The sequence below is a fragment of the Bos javanicus genome, chromosome 24, assembly GCF_032452875.1.
Source record: "Bos javanicus breed banteng chromosome 24, ARS-OSU_banteng_1.0, whole genome shotgun sequence".
In the NCBI taxonomy this organism is placed as follows: domain Eukaryota; kingdom Metazoa; phylum Chordata; class Mammalia; order Artiodactyla; family Bovidae; genus Bos; species Bos javanicus.
The window spans coordinates 60707038-60722668 of record NC_083891.1 but is presented as its reverse complement, the minus strand read 5'-3'; the positions used below and the strand labels follow the sequence as shown (position 1 = coordinate 60722668).

The following is a 15631-nucleotide window of genomic DNA, read 5'->3' as shown; positions in this document are numbered from 1 at the left end:
CTAAAACAACATTGTAAATAAAACTAAACTCCAATATGAAACAAAAATTAAAAAATAAACAGGTGTGCCTATAATCCAGCACACCCTAAGCTAGGGGTCTACTCTCCAGTATGCCGATGTCTTTCTGCTCCCACCAGTTACCAAGTTCTCAGGTCTGTTTTTAACTAGTTGAACTCATGAAATCTAATTAAATACAAGCATACCTTGTTTTCTTGCTTGAGTTTATTGTGCTTTGAACACACTGGGTTTTGTATAAATTGAAGGTTTGTGGCAACCTGCAATGTCAGATAATGTCAGCATTTCTTGGCAATAAAGGATTTTTAAGGTATCTACATTGTTTTTAGACATGCTGTCACACTTAGTAGACAGCGTATGGTGTAAACACAATTTCATATGCACTGGGAAACCAAAAGGTTCATGCGACTCACTTGACTATGATGTGTGCTTTCTTGTGGTGGTCTGGAACTGAGCCTGCAGTACACCCAAGGTCTGTCTCTCTCTGTGTAAAGTTGTGAAAGGTAAGTGTGAAAAAAGGCAAATGCTTCTAATAAAACTAAAGTGAATGCTTTGCAATGACCCAAATAAATGTGAGACACTAAACACAAAAGACATCAACCAGCTGCTGAACTGGACAAGGCCTCTGTTAAAAGAAAACAAGAAAAGGAGTCTTTAAAAATGCAGAAGGAGTTTACACTCAAATTTGTTCTGCAAAGATCTATAATTTCTCATTCCCCACTAAAGAAACAGAAATTGGGAATTAGGATGGTGTGGTTAATGTGAAAAAGGCTCAGGAAACTATAACCAACCAACACATATGTCCCTGTACTAAAAAAAGTCAATGTGTGAATGTAAGTTATGTGTTTTAAGTTAAAGATGTTTAAGATATGAACTTGTAAATGACTTTTTCAAGTAACTCAGCAACCAACCAAGCCTGACACAAGGGCTCCTACCATAGCAGCAGCAGAATGAATGAATATAATAACCAAGAGAAGTCTTCCTAGTTGAGGGATCACTAGTTAAACACAAAAGTCAACGTGAGAAATCAAAAGTGATACGTGTATACCATAAACATTCCATTCCAGTTTAAAATATACCATGTTTAACAATAAAAAACAAAAGATACTATGTTTATTTAATAAGAGCAGCAATTGTAAGTGGCTTTAAAGTGTGATTTTTTTTTCTTGGTGTATTTCTTCTAGCTTTTTATTATTTCAACATTGACTGCTGATTCTGTCATTTTTCCAAAATTATATAAACCTACACACAAGGCAATGCTCACCAAAGTATGACTGATTTATGGTCTTGAATCAAATATCCTCTTCATATTGATTTATCTGTTTTTGTCATGGTATATATAATTTCTCCATCCTTTAAAATTTTGTTTTCCAACAAATCATCATCATGACTCCATTGTTGTTAACCTTATTCCTTGTCAGAATCTTCAGTCTGTCTGAACTCAGATTGAAAAACAGTTTTTAAACCATCCTCTTACACGTCAAGATTTTGTGTTAAACTTTTCTTCTTAAGAATTTCATTCCATGCCTTTGCCTCATGGCCAACATATCTTTGATTTACTCTATAGGGTCTATATTCTTATTTTCTAATTTTTTCCAAAATAGAACTCAAACCCTTTTGCATAAGAGATATATTTAAACATTTCAGAATTCTTTGATCCATAGATTGGATCAAGAATATTATTCTTGGGATGGGGAGGTAAAGTAGAGGGGGGAGGAACGAAAAAAAACAAAACTTTATAAATTCCTGACAATTAGGATGTAAAGACCAGTTACTTAGAAAGAGTATGAGATGCTCAATTTTATTCTTCATGTATTTCCTTATCAGAAGTACAATTAATGATAAAGACCATCTTTGATCAAGTCCAAGTCTGTCCTATTCACACTGACTTTATGAGAGGAATAAACTGGTACAGACAAGACTTCTTTAAGAAGTTCTACTTATTTGCCAGTAGCAGTCAGTGGCAACGGAGCCATGTTCAGGGGCACGTAACCCGTGCAGCCACCCAGGACCCTGTGCTCAGAAGGGCCCCAGGCTTGTTTAATGTTGCTGCCGTCTTGAAACTCTTACTAATATTTGCAGAAGGGGCTTCGTAGTTTCACTGCCCTGGGCTCTGGAAACTTCACAGCTGGTGACAGACAGCCCTCAGAAGCCCTGCTCTGTGTTCTCCCCCTCACTGATGCTCTAACTTAGTGTCACTCTTTGGGGAGGTAACAGTTTATAAACTGGACATGTTTCAATATTGCAGACCTGTCTGCCGATCTACTTTTCTCTACTGAGAAAGAACTTAAGTTTTTAAAAACTCTTGAGTTGCAGAGGATATCCACCAGTGCCCCTACAACACAGATTGTACGATATGTTTCCTTGGTGTTCACGTCACATGTCACTTGCTGTAGAACTTTCAACACCCACTTTCTGAGAGAACTACCGAGACTTGTCCCTTTGAGAGAAGGTCTGCTGACTGGATCAGCGATACCCCGAAGGTTTTGCCTCTGATCCTGTTTTGGTTCATTTAAAGTGAAAGGAGGGGCCTTCCCTGGCGGTGCAGCGGCTAAGACCCTGCACTCCCAATGCAGGGAGCTCAGGTTTTACCCCAGGCTAGGGAACTGGATCTCACGTGCTGCACAACTAAGAGTTCGCAGGCCCCAACTAAAGATCCTGCGTGCCGCAGACAAGACCCAGAGCAGCCAAATAACCAATTAATTACAAAATTTAGATTATATTTTAAAAAGTACAGTGAGCACTCAGTCAGCTGCCAGGCGGTCCAAGCGCAGAATCCTTCTAGCGTTTTATCCCCCAATCTTGCACAGTCTCACCAATCCCACCTGCAACAGCAAAACGATTTTGGCAGCTCATTCTTTGAATTGTCCTGAAGCACTTCATCATTTTCATAGAAATAATTCTCATGCTTATCAAATTCATTTTTTTAAGCCAGTTAATGTACAGTTAAAGTTTTAAATTACAAAAGGATCAGCTCACACTCATGGGACTGGGATGACCCATGGATTTTAGTAAGCTTGGCCATTCATTGGCTAGGAGCAGCAGGTCCCAGGCGTTCCAGCCTAGAGTGACCCACTAGCTGTGAGTCATCCGTCAGTGTGTGGTCGGCTTCCATCAGCTCCCTCTACAGAGGCTAGGAGAATGCAGGTTCATCTGTGGTTACGTGGAGCTAGATTAAGATTAAGCTAGGTCACTATTACAGTAATCACAGTGATGTGCCCTGTGTGCTCAGTCGCTCAGCCATGTCCTACTCTTTGGGACCCCATGGACTATAGCCCGCCAGGCTCCTCTGTCCATGGGATTCTCCAGGCAAGGATACTGGAGTGGGTTGCCATGCTCTCCTCCAGGGATCTTCCTGACCCAGGGATCGAACCCTCGCCCCTCATGTCTCCTGCAGGTTCTTTACCACCAGTGCCACCAGGGAAGCAGTAACAGTGGTACAACACCCCGAGTCCAGAGCTCACGACGTGTCCCCTCTATGCTAGACGGGCAGCATTATCACACCAGCTTGCCGTTACTCCGCACCTGAGTGCCTCAGGCTTGCTTCCTTCCCCCCTGGACTGACTGACGTGACTTTAATAATGAAAACTAACACCCTTCTTTCCCAGCCTTGTCACATGCAGACTCACCTGCAAGTAATCTACTAACTTCAATGGCGTGCTAGTCTCCGCCGTCTCAACTTCAATAGCAAAAAGATTTTGGTGGCTTAGAGTGGTGTCTCACTCCCTGAAGAGCAGAAAGTGCGTGACAGTGACTAGCGGGGTGCTGGTTTCAGCAGCTTCCCGAGCCCAGGAGGGCCGGAAACGGGGCTGGGACGGAGGAGCAGACAGGCTCTGAAAGCCCTGATTCCCGCCACCCCCCCGGCTTGGCCTCGACTCGCTGTGGAATCCGGGACAAACCACCTAACAGTATAGTCTGCTCCTTTATGAAACGAGCATCAGCATTCAGGCCCATCTAGCCTGGCAGGTGCAGCGCCAGAGCAGGCACATGATAAATGTGAAATGAATGAATACAGGGATGTGTGAATGCCTGGCAGGACAGCGTAGGGTCGAACGAGATGGTGGCTTAGAAAACGCTTGGGAAATAACAAAGAATTTTTCACAGGTGCAAGGCTGGCATTACTCCTCCCAGAATCTAACAGCTGTGCTCATGACACTTCCCAACGGGGAAAGGTCTCGAGCAGCCATGTGATTTTCCCACTGCTGTCTTGCTGAAGGATTTCAACTGATCTTGAAGACTGAAAGGGCACTTACCTCTAGATATCTAACTAACTTTTGTTTTCTTGCTGAAGTGATCCATCATTCTAACCATCTCTGGTTTGAACGCTCATCTGAGTAACTCTACACGAATTCCCCCACTGTCTCGTTTTCCATCATGCAGGTCAGCTGTGACTTGGATGTAGCACTACAGTAGGTCAAGGTTTCTTTCTTTCTTTCTTTCTTTGGCTGGACCATGCAACATATGGGATCTTAGTTCTCGGACCAGGATTGAACGTGTGCTGCCTGCACTGGAAACTCAGAGTCTTAACCACTGGGCCACCAAGCAAGCCCAAGAGTAGGTCAAGGTTTTGAGTGAGTTGCTGACATCCTTATCTTGTGTTATGCCTCAGTCCAGAATTGTCCTTGCCTACAACTAATCATTCCCTAAGATCTGCTTTCTACCATTCAGCGGGTTTTACATGGTCGTGCGAACGGACCTGACAGGGCGAGGCCCTGGGGTGGTGAGGCAATAGGACTGCATGTCCACACGGTGGGTGCCCCATGGTTGCCATGGTTTCTGCAGTTGGTGCATGCCCTGGAAGGGGTAGCTCTCTCCACTGAGAACCAAGGACGCAACAGGATGTTCTGGCTGGTAAGGGGGGAATGTGAAGAAGGAATGGGGCGCATGAGACTTGTCCAAGATGCCTTAAGGCATCTTGAGGTCTTTATAGGTCCCAGTTGTCCGCAGGGGCTTCCTCGGTGGCTCAGCAGGTAAAGAATCTACCTGCAATGCCAGAGTTGCAGGAGATGTGGGTTTGATCCCTGCGTCAGGAAGATCCCCTGGAGGAGGGGCCTGGGAAATAACCATGGACAAAGGAGCCTGGTAGGCTACAGTCCATGGGGTCACAAAGAGTGGAACTCGACTGAAGCGACTGAGCACACACATACAAGCCACAGACCTCTGGGAATACAAGCTAAACCAGGCCAGTCACTTCCTTCTTCCTCACTGTCTGAAGCTGCCTTTCTGCCAGCTTTTTCCCAATCAAAGCTGCCCCTGGCATTTATTTTAACTTTATTTTACTTGCAAAACAGGATGAGGTTTGAGGCATGTGGAAGAAAGAGCCTTCCTCACCAAAGAATTGGTAACTGCAACAGAGGGGACTCAGGCCAGGGGAGCCATCACCTCTTGACACAGACACTAGCGTCTCTTCCCGTGGAAACCTCTGGGCCTGGCCTGGCCTCACCACTGCCCCTTGCTCAACCTGAGTAGCCAGTGATCCCGGCCCAAGTTTGCCTGTATTCTGTGGCTCACTGAGGATTCTCCAGTGCACGATAAACAAATGAAAACAGTATCATTGGCACTGATTTGTAGGGAGACCATGCCATGGTTCAAGGCACAGGCTTCAGAATCAGCTGTATGAGTTGTGGTCTCATTGCTGACTCGCTGTGTGGTCCTGGGTGAGGAATGTGCCCATAGGATTTCTGTGAGGAAGTAAGAAGGTAAGCATTAGTCGCTCATCCAGTTCCAACTCTCAGCAACCCCATGGACTGTAACCCTCCAGGCTCCTCTGTCTTTGGAATTCTCCAGGCAAGAACACTGGAGTGGGTTGCCATTCCCTTCCCCAGGGGATCTTCCCAACCCAGGGATCGAACCTGGGGCTCCCACATTACAGACAGATTCTTTACTGTCTGAGCCACCAGGGAAGCCAAACTTAGCCAGCATCTGGTAACGCATACCTCTGATTTTGTCGTTCAGTTGCTAAGTCACTTCCAATTCTTTGCAACCCCAGGGACTGCAGCACGTCAGTCTCCTCTGTTCTCCATTGTTTCCCAGTTTGCTCAAATTCATCTCCATTGAGCCAATGATGTCATCCAACATCTCCTTCTCTGTCGTCCCCTTCTCTTCTTGCTCTCAATCTCTCCCAGCATCAGGGTCTTTTCCAATGAGTTGACTCTTCACATCAGGCGACCAAAGTATTGGAGCTTCACTTTCAGCATCAGTCCTTCCAATGAATAATCAGGGTTGGATTTCCTTTAGGATTGACTGGTTTGATCTCCTTGCTGTCCAAGGGACTCTCCAGAGTCTTTTCCAGCATCACAATTCAAAAGCATCGATTCTTTGGTGTTCAGCCTTCTTTATGGTCCAACTCTGATACCTCTGATATCACTGATAAAAATACAACCTTCAGGATGTCAGAACAGTCTTAATATATCTCTTAACACAGGCGATTGTTAGACCTCTATGTGAAGGCTATCTAAAAGGATGCTTTGAGAACCAGCATGACATGAGAGTTCTGACTTTTTTATTTTCTGGATATTTATTTATTTGGCTGCACCTGGTCTTCATTGTAGCACGTGGTGTGCAGTTCCCTGACCAGGGATTGAGCCCCAGCCCCCTGCATTGGAAGCATGGAGTCTTAACCACTGGACTACCCAGGGAAGTCTTGAGGGTTTTCATTAAATTAGAAAATCTGAAGTTTCTAACGTTTAAAATGGGTTGGTTGGCTTCACATTAATGTGATTTAGGAAAAATTTTCAGGTCATTTGAGAAAGTTAAAAATAGCATTTTAAGTCAACAGAAACAATGAACAAATGAAGTATCTTATCAAGACCAGAAAGATGTATATACTTTGTGAACTCCCTGTTTTCATAGCAAGCTCCATGGAATCACTATTTCTCAGGCAGAGAGAATAAGCTTCCTTGTAAGAACCCAATTCCTGACAGAATTTACATTTTAAAGCAAGGTAATGCACACTTGTCTCCTCAAAGGCTTATTATGTTGTTTAAAATGCATGATGTATGAATATTAAATCACAAGAACTATAGCAAATATTATCACCTAATTGTCATGTAGATTTTCTTCCAAGGAAAAGAACTAAAAATATACACAAATACACTCAAATTACCCAAGCTATATTGGGTTCTTCTGGAATTTTTTAAAAACATATTTTATATTTAACCCATATGCTTCTCATGTGATTTTCCTTTTTATGGAAATGTAAGATCTGTTTCAGGCATTTGGAAGAAACTGGGTCTATGATGATATGGGAAGGGAAGCAGGATTTAATAGTTCCATTCTGAATCATGCTTGAAAATTACTTAGAATGGCTCATAAATGAAACCTTTTCCAAAAATGAGCCTCGTTAGAACAGAAAGAAGGTAAGCAGGACTAAATGAAAGCATATAGTGAACAAAATTTTCATATATTTTGAAATAATGCATTGACTTTTAGCACCAATGAATGCTGAATTTTATTACCAAATAACTAAACTATCAAGTATTTTTAACTTATAGAGTCCTGGAGCTAATGCCTGCTCCTGTAATACTTGGCTAAATGTCAAACATGTGGCTCAGTAAACAAAGTCTCCCTGGTGCTCAGACAGCAAAGACTCTGCCTGCAGTGCAGGAGACCCAGGGTCAATCCCTGGGTCAGGAAGATCCCCTGGAGAAGGGAATGGCAACCCACTCCAGTATTCTTGCCTGGACAATTCCATGGACAGAGGAGCCTGGTGGGCTGCAGTCCATAGGGTCCCAGAAAAGTTGGACATGACTGAGTGACTAACACTTTTCACCTTCCAAAATCAATACAAGTTAGCGGATGGCATTTCAGCAGGAAAGAGAAGCGCGCTAGAAACAGAGGACTGTTCTTTGCTTGAGGGGAGGGGAGAAAGGGGAAGAAAACTGGGATAAAAAGACCTTATCGGTCTCACAGGATGGAAGTGGATGGTCAAAAACAGTCGTTTCAGGACGGGGTGGGGCCCAGGGATGGGAGGCCTGGAAGGGGTACCCGGGAGTCGGGTGGGGCCCTCACCCTCCTGAGTCCCAGGCTCCCAGGCCTGAGCCTGGGTGTGTCTGTGCCGCTTGGATGGACCAGCATCCTTACTCTATGGGGTTGCACAGAGTCGGACACGACTGAAGTGACTTAGCAGCAGTAGCAGCAAGCTGCCTTGGGAGAGACTAGGAAGGCCAGGCATGGTGACGGTCATGGCAACTCCTACCAAATAACTGGCCGTGGCTGCCTCAAGATGGTTGTTGTTAAAGATGTGGGTATCCTGGGCTCGGTGAGAAGGATGCCAGGGGTTGTTACCAGGGGCTGCTGGGGGCACAGACAGGGAGTTTCCCTTGTTTAGGAAGCAGCATTTGAGCTTCCCTGGTGGCTCAGTGCTAAAGAATCCGCCTGCAATGCAGGAGGTGCAAGAGACTTGAGTTCAGTCCTTGGGTCTGGAAGATCCCCTGGAGGAGGAAATGGCAACCCAGTCTGGTCTTCTTGCCAGGAAAACCGTGGACAGAGGAGCCAGGCAGGCTATAGTCCATGGGGTCACAAAGAGTTGGACAAAATCTGAGCAGGGACTTGAAGGTCAGGAGGCACTGGGTGCTCTGGAAAGGGCACAGGGCAGGGACGAGGCAGCCACATGAAGGGAAGCATGTGGGCTCGAGCAGGGAGGGGAGAGGTTCCTGCCAAAGGGGCCACGTGGAGGTGGGCGAGCTGGCAAAGGGGCCCACGGGGCGCCGCTAGAGAGGGGCCTGCTGGGGGGGCCGCACTTTCTCAGATTATTGATTCTTTTCGTGTTCTCCACTCCCTGGCGTCCATCCCTACTTCCAAACTTTTCCATGTCTCCATGTCTCAGCAGAACCTCAGTAAAGACTTGATAGAGAATCGTGTAGCTGGTGCTCATGAAGAATCATTAATTGTGCTCATGAAGAATTATTGTGAGCCCCATGAAGAAACACCTCTCTCCAGCTCAGAAGTGTCTGAACCAATTATGTCATCTCAGGAGCCAGAATCAAGTCACCGGCCAGCTGGTGACACCTGCATCACCAGAAGCCATTCTTTCTTGTACATGGAATGATTTTCTAGACAGAAGCCTGCAAACTCCAGGTGAAAGAGCTTGTCACTAGGTAACCAGCATGACATCATCAGGAGACTTTAAGGCGTCAGTTAGGGCACAGTTACACAGACTTCGACCATAGCGTCTTTTCCTCTCCACTGGTTTTGGCTGACAATCCTCCCTGCTCTTTAAGAGTTGTAACATGGCTATAATAGACTTACCGTCGGGTGTTATTTTTGAAAGATATGCTTATGGAGCTGTTTGAAGAGCTATCGTCGTCTGCAAAAGTTGGGTGCCAAGAAGGTGCTTTTCCTACTGAGGAAGTGTCCAGGCCTGTCATTTCTGCACAAACCCCTTGATTTGGTTGCAAGATTTTTTTTTTCATTTTAAATACTCACACATATAAATCCAAAAGCCAATAAAAAGGTCACCTCCCTCAAGTCCTAAGAAGATGGTGCCTTTTAGGATTAAGCTCACTCATAACTTTTACCCAAGCACCATCCTCTTTCACACATTTTTATAGAACATAAAGCATGACAATTTTTAAAAAGCAGTAAAGAAGCACTTCCCTGGAGGTCCAACGGCTAAGACGCCTTGCTCCCAGTGTGGGGGCCCGGGTTTGATCCATGGTTAGGGAGCTAGATCCCACAAGCCACAACTACGGCCTGGAACAGGCAAGTGAATTTTCTTTCTTTTTTTTTTTTTAAAGTAATAATGGGCTTCCCTAGTGGCTCAGACAGTAAAGAACCCGCCTGCAATGTGGGAGACCTGGGTTTGATCCCTGGGTTGGGAAGATCCCCGGGAGGAGGGCATGGCAACCCATACCAGTGTTTTTGCCTGGAGAATCCCCATGGACAGAGGAGCCTGGTGAGCTACCGTCCTTGGGGCCACAAAGAGTCGGACACGACTGACTGATGACTAAGCACAGCACAGCACTAACGAGGAACTTCCCTGGTGGTTTAGTGGCTAAGACTCCACGATCTCAATGGAGGGGCACCAACTAATGACACAGCTAAAGATCCCGCATTGCACAGCTAAGACCTGGCACAGCCAGGAGAAAGAAAAAGCAATAACGAGAAAGTGCTGTTTGGACCGGGAACCAGGAGGCCATTCATGTAGAAGTAATTATACAGGCAACAGTGCAGCCTCAAAACTCAGTCTGGCTGCTCCTCAGGCGAACACGAATCTGGCCCGCTTGCTGGCAGCGCTCTGCGGATGTTTTATATGGCTGAGCACCAGATTTAGACAGAAAAAGCAGTGTAAACTTCTTGCAAATTAACACCACTTAGTGGATGGTACACATTTTTTTCCCCTTTTTTCCATGGTTAGATGTTTAATGCTGGAGAGAAATAAAGGATACAAGCAGAGATGGGCACTGTTTTAACTCTTCATAGGACAGTTCAAATCTGCCATTTTGATATCATGACACTAAGGAAGAAAAAAATGATCTCTTTCTCTTTGGCCAACATTGCTCTTCCTAGAACTGCGTCCGTTTTTCACACGGCAGCAACGGTACCTTTGTGACGTCAGCAACTGAGAAAGGGCTCTGTCCCAGCAGAGTCAGGGACTTGGCCCCTTCCCCGTGGAGGCTCCGCGCTCCCTGCAGCCCCAAGACCTCACGCTTTGTGTGTGTGTCCAATCAGTGGAAAGAAAAGTCACCTCCAGAAAAGAAAGAGAACCACACAAAGGAACCGCAGAGCCAAACTTTTAGATATGGAGATCCCTTAAAATCTTTGAAAAAAGAAAGCTGAGGCCTTTGGAAGGAAATATACATCAGGGTTCTTTGAAAAATACCCCCAGCTTATCTCCCTCTTTCATTTTGACTGAGAGCCGATCGAGCATTGACACAGCAGTAAATCTGTGTAGGTACAGCCAAACCGCAAAGCTCGGAAAACAGATTCAAATTCACCCTTCTACTCAATAAGCCGGGAGTCATCGCCAGCATGAGACAAAGCGGTCCCCACTCAGGGCCAGATGGAGCTGCCTCATGGTTATAAAACAATTCCGAGATCGGCTGCTAGAGCTGCTGGCGGTCTAAACAAAGAGGCAGGAAAGCAAAAGCATCCCAGGATAAAAGTGTCCCTGCCTGGGCTTTGTGGTTTTGCAGAGGGGAGGAGGCTGTGAGGCCCTTTAAATAGTACACGTGCACATGGTTCAGAGGGTGAGCACTCTGCCTGTGATGTTCTGGGAAGGTCCCCTGGAGGAGGGCATGGCAACCCACTCCAATATTCTCGCCTGGAGAATTCCACAGACAGGGGAGCCTGGAGGACTACAGTCCATGGGGTTGCAAAGGGTCAGACAGGACTGAGCAAATAACACTTTCACTTCACTTTTCATATATTTATTTTTCTGGTGAGAGTGTCTAGAGCTTTTAGAAATTTCTGGAAGAGATCCCTGACCTCCCTGCTTCCCATAATACAGCAAATAATCTCCAGAGCCAGAAGAAGCCCTCAACATCAGTGACCAAGTTCCTTGTAACTACACAATAAAACAGGGTGTTTTACCTTCACAGAAAGAAGCTATAATATTACAACTGGTGGGTCACTCGTGCTTAAGCAGTGATGCAGCAATAAATCTCAATCGTGATTTTAAATTGTAAAACCATCCTCCTGGTTCCATAAATACATCCTATGCAGTGACTATAAAAGAGGCTTCTCATAAAAAGCACCAAAGGACAGCTACTGCCTCATTAATTTGGTCCAGAATCAAGCGAATTACCCTCAGTAAATACTAATTCCTCAAGGATTAACTAGAGAATTTTGTTTGTTGTCCTGAAATTTATGAGTTTTGTGGGGTGGGATTTGAAGCCTAGGTTGCTTTAGGAAAAAAAAAACCAAAACACCCAAATCCATAAATCTGAGGGAATGCCTTGACTTCAGCCAGTCCTGAGGTCAATGTTAACACTTCAGGGCTCAATGCTGGGATTTGAGACCTAACCCCGTCCTGAGGAGCCTGAAGGCAAAAGGGCACGAGACACGTGTAAACCAAGAGAGAGAGTCCGCAGAGAGAGAGAGTACAGCCCACAAACCCGACGTGCGGACTGAACGGAAACCCACCCAGCAAAGAGGCTTCTCAGGAGAAAACAGGAGCGGACTTTCCCACTGTGCATCCCTGCTCACCGGAAGGCGGGTGACTCGCGCGCAGACCCTGGACCGAGCCAGGCCTTTGTGCCGGAGGGACAGTCACTTACCTGAGGCAGGCGGCTGGTCACCGGGGCCCCCCCTCGTGGGGCCGGGAAGCTCGGCGGCGGCCCCGTCCGGGGGCTGGCCCCCCGCCTCGGCCCGGTCTGCTGCGGGCGGGAGGCCCATGCCGTAGGCGCACTGGGGCAAGGGTCCACTCGGGGGGGTCTCCAGTCCGGGCGCCGGGTCCCCCGAAGTCAGGTCCCCACAGCCTGCACAGCCGTCTGCAGAGCGGGCTCCGGCTGCCCAGTGCGGGCACCGGCCGCCGCCCGCCTCTCCGTGCAAGGACTTCTTGGGGGACGCGGGCCTCCACGCAGTCCTGCAGGGGGGCATGGGGAGGCGGGGGCTCTCGGAGCCCTCCAGGCTGTCGGTCCCCGTGAAGCACTGGCTGAAGCTGTCGTTCTCGCCCACCTCCAGGGGCTCGGGGAAGGGCGACCGGCCTCCAGGCGGGGTGAGGACCACCACGGAGTCTGCGGTCCGGGGGGACCTGTCCGTGTATTCGTCCTCCGTGGGCACTGGCCTGCAGGGATCCCCGTCGATCTCGCTGACCAAGGAGAGCATCTCGGCGTCTCCCCGGAGGGGACAGGCCGCTGCGCACGCGCCCCCCACCTCCGGATGGCACGTGTCTTCAGAAAACACTTTCTGTTCCAGCGTCAGCAGGAAGACACCCTCACAGACTTCGCGGGCGCTGGCGGCCTCCACGTGAGTGCAGCTGAAACTGTTGCCTGCGGACTCCTGCTGATTTAAATTCAGAAGGCAGAGCGTTAATACCAGCGTTAGAACGTGGTTCTGCTAAACGCGGCTGAAAACGGTGTTTATGGTAATCATTTCCACCATAACAAGTATAGATGGAATGCTCACTGCTGCACTGTATTTGGGGTATTGAGGATTAGGGGGTGGGGGGAACCCTCAAATAGAGCCCAACCAGAAACAGATGAATCTGCATTTCCAAGGGGGCAGCATGTTTACATCCAAGCAAGGGAGGGAGCTAACCCAAGTAATTTCAGAACACTGGATCTCACCTATGCTCTCAATCTCAATTAAAAAAAAAAACTCATAAACAAATATTGAATTCTAGTTAGTAGCTTTGCTTTTTGCTGTGGTATGGCTTAGTAATTCTGAAACTACTGTCTGTGTATTCTGGAATTGAGTAAATGAGTAAATATATTGAGAATAACGGGGTTTCCTGCTACGGGAGAAGGGAAGATTCGAGCACAGATAAGGAAAGACTGCAATGACGCCTGTAGTGCTGGGACCAGAATTACAGAAATCAGTGTGAACTCCGGGTGGTGGCTCAGGCAGTGAAGAACCACCAGCAGCGCAGGAGCCCCGAGTTTGGGAAGATCCCCTGGAGAAGGGAATGGCAACCCACTCCAGTACTCTTGCCTGGAGAATTCCATGGACAGAGAAACCTGGCTGGTTACAGTCCGTGGCGTGGAAAAGAGTCAAACATGACTGAGCAACTAACACAACAAAATACCTAAGAAACTGGCTCTAAAAAGGATATCCTGGGATAATTACTGAAATCTTAAGATCAAATGTACACTCTATAATAGTATTGTACCACTACTAAGTTTTTTGATTGCGATAAATGTACTATGATTACATAAGAGAATGTCCTTGTTCCGATGAAACTCTCATGGGAGTATTTAAGGATGGAGGAGCATGGTGTCTGCCCCTCTGAGAAGATTCCAGAGGAAGAAATATACATATGCATAGACACACGCTGCTGTGCTCAGTCGCTCAGTCATCTCTGACTCTCTGCGACCCCGTGGACTGTGGCCCGCCAGGCTCCTCTGTCCATGGGATTCTCCAGGCAAGAATACTGCAGTGGGTTGCCATGCCCTCCTCCAGGGGATCTTCCTGACCCAGGGATCCAACCGGCATCTCCTAAGCCTCCTGCACTGGCAGGCAGGGTCTTTACCACCAGCATCGCCTGGGAAGCCCAGACACACATATGGAGAGCAAATAATAAAGCTTTGTGAAAACATAAACAGCTGCTGGATCTGAGTAGAGGGCACGTGGAAGTTTTTTATACTACTCTCACTGCTCCCCGACAATGTTGAAGTCATATCCAAATTAAAAGCCACCAAAATAACTACAAAGGGAAGGAATGTGACCGCTCTTCTCTCCTAGGGGTCTGTCCTGGGCAGTCGAGGTTGGTACTGAAATAATAATGTAAATAATACAAGGGCACAGAGATGACCTAAACAGAATGAAAGGCAAAGAAAACAGCATTTAGCATTGGGATCAGTCCTGGGAAGTGAGGTCCCACCCCCTTACTCATTCACAATTTGGCTCAATATTTGATTAATAATAGCGATAGCAACCTATGCACTCCATGGGTAGGCTCTTAATTCCCCAACCAGGGATCGAACCCAAGCTTCCTGCAGTGGAAGCTCAGAGTCCCAACCACTGGCCACCAGGGAATTTCCCCAAATTGTTAACAGTACTTAAAGGAGGCACTTTAGATTTCTAAATTTACCTTATTTCCATTTAGGCGGCCGCAAGCCTCATTGACCCAGTGCCACAAATTAGCTAGAAAAAAACAAAGTAAAGATAAGGGCTTCATATTATTATTTCCTATTTCTAATTCAGTATTATTGACTTCTATGTCAGTTCAATACTATCTTTAAACACAATCATCTGCAAATCTATGAGTAAAAGATCCTGAGAGTGAAAACACTGAATCAATTTAAAGACTATGAAGGCATCTTCCTCCTCTTATCAAAAAGGAACTTTTTGATCTATGTAAAGCCGAACATTGGGTTGGCCAAAAAGTTCGTTCAGTTTTCAGTTCAGTTCAGTCGTTTCCAACTGAAGGTGTCCAACTCTTTGCAACCCCATAGATTGCAGCACGCCAGGCCTCCCTGCCCATCACCAACTCCCACAGTTTACTCAAACTCATGTCCATTGAGTCGGTGATGCCATCCCACCATCTCATCTTCTGTCGTCCCCTCCTCCTCCCGCCTTCAATCTTTCCCATGGTCGGGGTCTTTTCCAGTGAGTCAGCTCTTTGAATCAGGTGGCCAAAGTATTGGAGTTTCAGCTTCAACATCAGTCCTTCCAATGAACACCCACGACTGATCTCCCTTAGGATGGACTGGTTGAATCTCCTTGCAGTCCAAGGGACTCTCAAGAGTCTTCTCCAACACCACAGTTCAAAACCATCAGTTCTTGGGCGCTCAGCTTTCTTTATAGTCCAACTCTCACATCCATACATGACCACAGGAAAACCATAGCCTTGACTAGACGGACCTTTGTTGGCAAAGTAATGTCTCTGCTTCTGAATATGCTATCTAGGTTGGTCATAACTTTCCTTCCAAGGAGTAAGTGTCTTTTAATTTCCTGACTGCAGTCACCATCTGCAGTGATTACTGTTAACTCCTATGATAATCTCTCTCTTGGA

At 46.6% G+C, this 15631-nt stretch overlaps 1 protein-coding gene across 3 annotated transcripts in view; it reads right to left on the bottom strand.

The window, feature by feature from the left end:
- TNFRSF11A (TNF receptor superfamily member 11a) overlaps positions 1-15631 on the bottom strand; it is a 62979-nt gene that overhangs the window by 4433 nt on the left and 42915 nt on the right. For 2 of the 3 annotated variants that reach the window (XM_061400369.1, XM_061400371.1), the window contains exons 8-9: positions 14708-14760; positions 12234-12960 (exon numbers count right to left, since the gene is read on the bottom strand). In XM_061400369.1, coding sequence (XP_061256353.1) covers positions 12234-12960; positions 14708-14760 — 780 coding nt within the window. The remainder of the gene's footprint in view (positions 1-12233; positions 12961-14707; positions 14761-15631) is intronic. The other variant, XM_061400370.1, reaches the window with a different exon arrangement.